At 59.6% G+C, this 8,994-nt stretch overlaps 1 protein-coding gene across 2 annotated transcripts in view; it reads left to right on the top strand.

Moving 5' to 3' along the window:
- Positions 1-779: 779 nt before the first annotated feature.
- LMNB2 (lamin B2) overlaps positions 780-8,994 on the top strand; it is a 13,831-nt gene continuing 5,616 nt past the window's right edge. The window contains exons 1-4 of one of the 2 annotated variants that reach the window (XM_015585756.2): positions 780-1,112; positions 5,774-5,910; positions 7,745-7,901; positions 8,133-8,258. In XM_015585756.2, coding sequence (XP_015441242.2) covers positions 8,184-8,258 — 75 coding nt within the window. In that variant the 5' untranslated portion in view covers positions 780-1,112; positions 5,774-5,910; positions 7,745-7,901; positions 8,133-8,183. Of the gene's footprint in view, positions 1,113-5,773; positions 5,911-7,744; positions 7,902-8,132; positions 8,259-8,994 lie in introns of those variants that run through there. The other variant, XM_025043083.1, reaches the window with a different exon arrangement.

Here is an 8,994-nt window from a genome sequence, read left to right as displayed (position 1 = left end):
CCGGAGCGAGGGGTGCACGGTGGGGAAGGCCCCGCCCACCGACGGTCCCGGGGGGCCGGGGGTCTGAGCGAGGGGTGCATGGTGGAGAAAGCCCCGCCCACCGAGGGGTCCGGGGAGGGGTTCGCGTATCCCCTGAGGAGTGCAGTCTGCTACAGACTAGTCCTCTGAGAGGTCCCCAGGGCCCGGGAGGGTGTTCCAGAGTGAGAGGGGTACGCCCCGCCTATCAAGGATTTCGAGGAAATTTGGGGAGCCCTGATGACGGGGGTGTGGGCTAGGCGAGGCCCCGCCTCTAAAGGAGTCATGGGGAGCTTACGGGGGTGCGTTTGGGTGTTCGGGTGTCCCGGGAGAAAATCGAGGGCGGTTCCCTGGTCTTCGAAGAGACTGGGAGACTCAGTCCTGTGAGGGGCTCTTAGGAGGAACCGAGGGTTTCACGGGGGGTGGTCTCTGGGCGAATCACGTGGTCTCAGTTCCCCGTGGAACTTCGCAGGGGTCCGGCGATGAGTCCTGGGGAATTCCAGGACCGTGTTGGGGGTTGGGCAGTAGGGTCCAGGTCCTTCCCCGGCCTGAGGGTAGAGTGGGGTTCGAGGGGAGGGGGTCTGCCGCTTCGGGAGTCGTCGCGGGTAATTTACGAAGCCATTGGATCGCGCTGACTGTTGGGCAGGAGCCTGATAGGCCCTGCCCCTGCCCCACACTCGGGGTGCGAGGGGAGGAGAGGCGAGGTCTTAGGGAACCAGAGGGAAGTTATGGGCTCCTAGTGGGGCCCGGGCTCCACTGCAGACTGGAGGGCGAAGGGGCTGGGTCAGCCTCGCCCTCTAAGGGGGGTGTGAGGTCCCCATGTTGCCCTGGGCGGCCCAGGCGGGGTCTCCCGGGCTGGGGACTGGTTGCCAGCCCAAACCCCTGCCCTCTCCCCTCCCTGCCACTGGCCTCGTGCAACTCAAGGGCAGGACCTCTGAAGAAGGTGGGGGTAGTGCCCAGCACGTGGTTCCCGGGGTTTCTGGAGGGAGGTCGTGGGCCTGCACAGCTGCTCTGAGCCTCGCCTTCCGCATCGGGAGAATGGACCAAATGGCGGACTTCTAGAGGCCACGTGCCCTCTGCCCTCTGTGTGACCTTGGGTAAGTCACTCAACCACTGCGTCTCATTGCCTCTTCAGCGAAGTGGAAGTGTTAATACCCACCTTTCCGGCTTGTGCGCGGAGCCGCCGTGATTTAATGTCCTTTGTGCAGAACAAAGGCAGTGGACTGCTGGCGGTGCCCAGAGGGAGCGCTCATTTGGGGCCTGTTGTCCCCGTGAAACAGCCACGGGGGACGGGGAGGCTCGGAGAGTGCGGCTTGGGCGTTGGGGGAGGAAGCGGGTCCCGTGTTTGGGGGTGCTGTTCTAGGTTGCTCTGGATCGGATTCAGACGTGGGGTCCAGACTCTGCCCTTAATCTGTGTGACCTTGGGCAGGTCACTCGGCCTGTTGGAACCTCAGCTTTGTCATCTGTATATGGGGCTAGGATTGTCCCATGCAGAGCGTGGCCACCTGCCTCAGCAGTGTGTGTCCCCAGGGTGCCGGCCCAGTTCCTGCCCAGTGGGCTGGTTAGCGTGCCATGTTTGAGCTGGTGTCCTGTCTTTCCTGCGACCTCAGTTGTCCCACCTGCAGCTGGGGTGACGGGGTGGTCACATGGAGGGGTGTGCACTCGCCCTGTCTATTCTGGACCTGGCTTATTTCTCCGCTGCTAGAGCTTGTTGGAAGGCGAGCTGACACTCGGGAGGAGGGAAGGCTGTGTGTGTGGGGGTCAGCCTGCCCCACTGTGAGCTCAAGGGCCTTTGCGGGGATGGGGGCTCCAGGCAGACAGATGTGTTCTCAGCTGGAGCTAGGGTGTTCCAACCCATGTGTTCTGCTAGTGCTCCCTGCGTGTTCTGCTGGTGCTCCCTGCCGCCTGCTGGGGAGGGGGTAGATGCCCTCTTAACTGCTCAGAGAGGGAGCCGGCTACCTGCTGGGGGGAGGGGCCGGGAGCAGTGGGGGTGGTATTGTGGGTGTGACCTGGAAATGGCCTCGGGCTACACTGGGGCCCAGGCTTCTGCCAGTAAGGCCACAGGCTGAGGCAGTCCTGGCCCCGCTGGCCAGAACTGGGTGGTGAGTGGGTGGGATGCACTGGGAGAGAGGTGGCCGTGCTGCGCCCAGGTGTGGTCACGTGACCTGTGCAGCATCTTCTCACCGGGGTGATCCTGCCCTCCGGAGGGCACTAGATGGTGTCTGGAGACACTTCTGGTTGTCGTGACTGGGGTGCTCCTGGTGTTAAGTGGGGGGGGGGCAGGGATGCTGCTCAGCACCTCACAGTGCCAGGATGGCCCCAGATGCCATTAGCGTTGGGGCTGAGAAGCCACCTAAGGAATGCTCTGTAGACGCCGTTTAAAGTGTTAGAAGCACATCACACGCTCGTGAAAACCCCAGCAACTCAGGTGCCTGAGTAAACTGCCCCCCCCGGCCCCCCGTGCCCATCTCACTCCCCCGTCCCACCCTCGCACGGACCCAGCCCCGGACATTCCAGGTCTTTCCCGTTGGACTGCAGACACGTCCTGGGCAAGCTGGCACTACACACATTCCTGCGGGGGTTCTGGAAGGTGGGGGGCGGGGCGCTGGGACAGGGCTTCTCCAGGGAGCACCCCCGTGGGTGTTAAGTTCCTGCAGGCTTCGGTTTCTTTTCTCTTCCCTCCCAGGTGTCCTATTGCTGTTGGGGTGGGAGGGGGGCTCCCCAGGTGGACCCAGAGAGGAAGGGCTGGACTATGTCTGCCCACCAGAACCTGTGTTTGGGTTTTACCTGTGGAGTCACGGTTCCATCGGTGATTTTTCTCCCCGGAGGGATGCAGGCGACAGGAAAAGGTCACCTCAGGTTATCTGTACCCTCCGCCAACCCCAGGCCACTTTGTGCTCACACATTTGTTGAGATTCGCACACTTGGCACTTGTGCAAGCTGTGAAAGACAAAGGGCGCGCACTGTCCTCCCCCACGGGGGCGCCCCAGGCTTCTGCAGTGACGGCCACAGGTGCAGGGAGGCGCGGGCCTGCGGGCAGCAACTGTCGATGTCCGAAAGAAACGGCCGTCTGTCCTCTAGACGACAGGTTTCTAACACGTCCCGGTCGGCAGATGTTTTCTGGGGAGGGCCGGGTGGTCTCGGTCATGACGACTCAGCGCGGCTGTCATAGTGGCAGAGCTGCCACAGCCGGCACGCGGAGGAGTGCGCCAGCCTGCGTGCCGGCGAAGCTTCGCTTACGCTCACTGGAGCGGGGATTCGCGTAATCGCTTATGTCACAGAACATCTTTCTTTCCCTCGGCCATTTAAAAATGTCGAAGCCATCCTGGGCTTCCAGGCTGGACAAAGACAAGCAGGGGCCCAAGTCTGCAGACCTGGCAGGAGATGACGACCTTATTGCCCCACACGCGCACACACACCGGAAACACCTGGGGGGATGCACGTGCTTTAAGCCGCCCAGGCGGGTCTGCAGCGCCCTCGGCCGTAAGCAGCTGCGGACACACGTGAATGGGACGACGTGTGTTTAATTATTCCGCCTTCTTTTTAGGCCGGTTTTAGATTTGCAGGAAAACATCAGCGGTAGTCAAAGGCCCTGGGCACCCGACCCAGCCCCCGCCCGGTTTACATCGTACGTCAGTGTTTCTCAGCGTCGACCTGTCATCCTTGGCTCACACCCACACTTCGTTCAGATTTCCTTAGCTTTCCTGAGGTTCCAGGACCCCTCGTGACAGCTGGCACATCTCCTTGGGCCCCTGCCGGCTGTGACAGTGTCCGACACATCCTCGTGTTTCATGCCCTAGGCATGGATGCCTCTGCTGGGGTCGCCTGGTGTTTTCTTACGGTCAGGCTGCCACAATGGGATGAGTAATATTTTAACGAAATATTTTTGAGAAATTAAAGTCAGTATAAAAAATCCACAGTGACCAAACATCTAAAACTTAAATCCAGTGTCAGAAGTTCTGGTTTCCCCTTTTGCCCTGAGCTGCGACCTGGCTCGGTTCTGACCTCGCCACGTTGTCCCCTGGCGTTGGGGCCCAAGACCGTTCCATCCAGGGAGGCAGGGCGCGAGAGGAAGGGCCCTCGTCTGCGACTCCTCCTTCAGGCACCAGACCCTCCTGGGGCTCAGGAGTGTTCTGGAAGGCGAAGTGCGGGATTGCTGTGGAGAGTGTGGCCAGCGGCTTTGTGAGTTCAGAGTTCATTCCAGAGGACGGAAGTGGAGGCGGTGGCCTGAGGTGACCGCCTTGGAGCGAGGGAGGGTGGGCCTTTGCTGTGTATGTGGGGGGGCAGCTCGTCCCTGCTCCCCCACTACGTGTCATCGGAACACCCCCTGCAGACCTGCTCTGTGCTGCGTTGTCTCAGGTCAGGAGAGGGCAGTTTGTTGTTCCGTGCCTCAGTTTCCCCACCTGTGCATTGGGGCCAGGAGCCCATATCTCACCCTGCCTGTGGGGTGACAGGTCTGGGAGCTGCTGGACACCCAGGTCTGGGCTGGTGTGGGGTACAGGTGTCAGTCTGGCCGTTAAGTCCCACTTCGTCAGGATTTGCCCAGGATATTCTGGTTTCCACTCTGGAATGTTCCACGTCCGGAAACCCCTTGGTCCTGGGCAAAACAGGATGGTGGGCCACCCTGCTGCGTGACGAGTCCATGGCAGCCCTCCTGAGCCCCTCTGCTCAGGGACCTCTCCTGTGCGGCAGTCTGACCCTGCACAGACATGCTGGCGTCCTATAGCTTTGTGGCACACGTGTGGCTCTCCGGGCCAGCTGCCCCAAGAATGCGTCTGCTTGTCATCGTGCGAGCCTTTTCGGTCAGTGCCAGATGAGTCTTCACAGCGTCATGGAGATGTAACTCCTGCCTCAAGTTCACCCAACTGAACTCTGCAGTTACTGGTTTTTAGCACGTCCACAGTCATGCATCCACCATTTCCAATTCTAGAACCTTCCATCACCCCAAAAAGAAGCCCCGTCCCCATCAGCAGTCACCCCCATGCCCCTGCCCAGCTCCTGACAACCATGAACCCACTTCCTGTCTCTGAGGATGCGCCTGTTCTGGACGTTTCTTGTAAATGGAATCACACACCGTGTGGTTGTGTGTGTGTGTTCAGGGTCCGTCCACGTTGTGGTGAGTGTCAGCACCTCCCCCCTTTTCATGGCCGAGTGACACTCCCCTTTGTGGATGGCCACGTGTGTTTATCCTTCAATTGAAGGACACTTGGGACGTTTCCGCTTTCTGGCGGCTGGGGACACGCGTGTGCAGGCTTTGTGCAGACGTGTGTTGTTTCTCTTGGGGCGACGCCGGCAGTGGAATCGCTGGGTTTTGTGGTCACTCTGTAACCATCTGGGGAACTGCCAGGCTGTCTCCCCTGGTGGCTGCTCCCTTTTCTGTTCCCAGCGGCTGTGCTGGAGGCTCCCGCGTCTCTGCGTCCTGCTGCCACGTGTTACTGTCCATCTCTGACTCTGGCTGTCCTGGCGGGCGGTGAGGTGGGGTCTTGCTGTCGCGAGTTGGTTCCAGGTGTTTGTAAAGACATGTGCGTGGCCCTGGGCACTTGCTGTGGGGGAAGGTGGGGGAAAGAAGGCCGACGGAAAGCTTGCATTATGTGTCCAGGTGGGGGACAGTGACATGGGCAGGCGGGGTCACCCACGGTCGGCAGGCCGAGCTGGCTGGGGGGCCTCCGGGGTTCGCAGGCGCCGTGTCCCTCGGCAGCCAGCCCGGGATGCACACTGTCGGGGGTCCTTTCCTTCACCTGGCCCACCGTCCCTCCAGGTTAGCGGCATCAAGACGCTGTATGAGTCGGAGCTGGCGGACGCCCGCAGGGTGCTGGACGAGACGGCGCGGGAGCATGCCCGGCTGCAGATCGAAATCGGGAAGCTGAGGGCCGAGGTGGAAGAGGCCAACAAGAGGTGGGTGTGTGGGGTGGGGCTTATCACCCCCACTTCCCGGTGGCAGGGGCCACTCTGAGGACCACAGGTCCAGTTCCGATTGGAAACCCCACTCAGGCAGCCCTTTCGGGAGCACACATGTGGGTCCTTAGAGGCCGGGGCGTGCTGGCTGCTGGGCGGGGTGTCAGCCTCTGTGGCCCAGCCCCATAGCTGCCCCCCGACCACCTTCGTTTCCCCCTCCCCCAAGCATGATTTGGCCCAAGGAGGGCTTTTAGTCTGAGTGGCTCTCCTGGGACAGAATTTTGGGGAGTCAGACCCCCCCCTTTCAGGCCAGAGCCCAGCCTCCCCAGGGACCTGCCACCCCGCTGCTCTGTTCTGGGTTTGGGAGCCACTGACCCCAGGGCCCCCCACCTGCTGTCTCACACTGCCTTGTCCTCTGTGCCTCCTCTCGGGGTCCCCATCCTGGGAAACTTTGGGGCCAGCTTCTGTCTTCCATCCCCCACCCTCAGCAGGGCCAGGCGACCTTTGGACTGGGGGGTTCTCTTGTTCACAAAGCACGTTCTCTTGCCTGCTTCTGAGTAAAAGCTCTGAGAAGTTGGACAGCGAGGTGGATCAGGTACTTAAGGTAGCAAAGAGGGTATCGTGCCAGTTCAGACGCGATCCCCATTCATCTTCACAGCGACCCTCCCAGGGCCTGGCTGTCATCTGCACCTACAGGGGGGAACTGAGTCACGGGCTCAGGGACCAGGACCAAGGCCCGGACCCTGGTTCCTGAGTCTCTCTTTTAGTCCCAGCAGCCTACAGAACCACGTTCACATATGCAGCATTTTCTCCTTTTTTTTTTTTTTTTGAAATATTTACTTTTTGATTAATAGACTTTAAACAATTGATAGAGGATTTTGTTCTGAGCAGATTTAGGCTTACAGGTAAACGAGTGGAGAGTTCAGTTTCGGTTCAGAAATACCCCTCCGATTTCCCCATTGTCAAAATCGCCGTCCCGAGCGAGCTACTTTGTTACAACTGCCCAGTGGATGTTGATACATTGTTACCGCGTCAAGTTCAGCGTCGCTCTGCCGCTGCACCTGCTCTGGGCGCATGTCATGCTTTTTCTGCTTACCAGTCATAGATGCTCAGTGTCGAAAGCGGAAAACGCAAGGTCGTTTAAAGAGGAAAGTCTCCGTGAGCCTCCATACGGAGAGTCTCCGGGCCGATCTACGTTTCTTTTTTACTTTTTAACTTTAAACTAACGGCGGACGCAGTTAGGCGGCATTGACGCTCTTGATGTAGGGAGCCTCTTGCAGGTGTCTCCCTGAGGCATCGATGTCTCGTGTGACTCGATATCCCGGCTACTAGCATGTTTCAGCGTCTGCGTGTGTGTCATCAGTGGCTGCTGTGGCTCAGTTAGGCCGGTCCCATTGTTTTGTGCCATCTTCTTTGGGTGACAGTTGTGCCCGTCATCAGAACAGTTATTTCCCTCGGCCTGTAAGCGAGACTTTCCTGATTCTGGGCATGGCGGGTTTGGCAGAGATTTAAAACAGGACGATGACGAGAAGAGTGTTGAATACAGTGGTACCGGACGGAGGGACCCAAACGTCTGGGCTGGTGACTTCTTTGATTAAAGCCTCCGCTCTGGAAAGGAGGCTTCCTGAGCTCGCTGGCCCTAGGGTGCCCTTTCCAGTCCCAGCCTTGAGCGTTTGCGGAACTGCTGGTGCTTCTCTGGTCGCCTGACTCCTATCCCGGCCTGCGAGACACTCGAGCAATGTCTGGGGACATTTGTGGCCGTCACACCAGGGGTGCTCCCGACCGCTCACCCCTCCCAGGCGCTCACGCCCCCCGGCTGAATTGGCTCTTTCAGCTCCAAGAAGAGGGAGAGCGAGCTCACAGTGGCTCAGGGGCGCGTGAAGGACCTGGAGTCCCTGTTCCACCGGAGTGAGGCGGAGCTGGCCGCCGCCCTCAGCGACAAGCACGTTCTCGAGAATGACGTGGCCGAGCTTCGGGCCCAGCTGGCCAGGGTAGGCCCCGGGCAGCCCCCACTCTGGAGATGGGGTGCCTCGAGCTGGCGGGCGGGCATGGGTGCTGTGAGCTGGGGTGGCCGGGGGATGCCTGGATGCCGGTGGCCTGCAGACCCCTAACCCAGTCGACAGCCCAGGTTGGAGTCTGTGTATTTAAGGGGATTCCCCGGGCGCAAGGAGCCACGTGGTGAAGCTGATAGTCACCTCTGCCCACTGTCCCGCATCCCCCAGGCAGAGGACAGTCACGCAGTGGCCAAACAGCAGCTGGAGAAGGAGACGCTGATGCGCGTGGACCTGGAGAACCGCTGCCAGAGCCTGCAGGAGGAGCTGGACTTCCGCAAGAGCGTCTTCGAGGAGGTGGGTGGTGCGCGGGCGGCGCGGGGCCGGCCTGGCCTTCGCCATCTGTCCAGGCCCCAGCCCCGCGTCAGAGCCTGTCCTCATCCGCTGTCCCTCGCCTCCCATCAAGGAGGAATGGACCACATGGCGAGGGCTTGTCTCTGGGCTGTTCTGGTCACCGAGGTGTCTGTCCTCCGGCCACTGTGCTGTTCCCACTGTGGCTTCGGAGGACAGTTTGATCTTGTGGCGCGATGCTTCCCCTTCGCTCTTCCTCAGAATGTCTTTGTCTGGTCAGGGTCTTTGGGGGTTCCGTGTGAATTTTAGGATTAGCGGTTCCGATTCTTTAGTGTTTTGAGGCATCTCCATGCTGTTTTCCATAGTGGCTGCACCCACTGGCAGTCTCATCAGCAGTACACAAGGGTCCCCTTTCTCCCACATCCTCAACCTCACAGATGTCATGTCTTGTTGATAACAGCCATTCTGACGGGTGAGGTGGCGGCTCTTTGTGGTGTCGATTTGCATTTCCCTGATAGCTAGTGAGGTCGAGCACCTTTTCACATAACGGGGCCATCTGTATGTCTTCCTTGGAAAGTGTTCAGGTCTTCTGCTCGTGTTTTAATAGGACCGTTTGTTTTGTTGCTGTTGAGTTGTACGAGTCATTTATATGTTATCAGAAATATGGTTTGCAAATCTCTCTCCCATTCAACTGGTTGCCATTTTGCTCTGCTGAGTGTTCCTCTGGCGATGCAGCTTCCAG

The sequence above is a fragment of the Pteropus alecto genome, unplaced genomic scaffold (genome assembly GCF_000325575.1).
Source record: "Pteropus alecto unplaced genomic scaffold, ASM32557v1 scaffold30, whole genome shotgun sequence".
Lineage (NCBI taxonomy): Eukaryota > Metazoa > Chordata > Mammalia > Chiroptera > Pteropodidae > Pteropus > Pteropus alecto.
The sequence above is the reverse complement of the archived record's forward strand: the minus strand, read 5'-3'. Positions and strand labels throughout refer to the sequence as shown.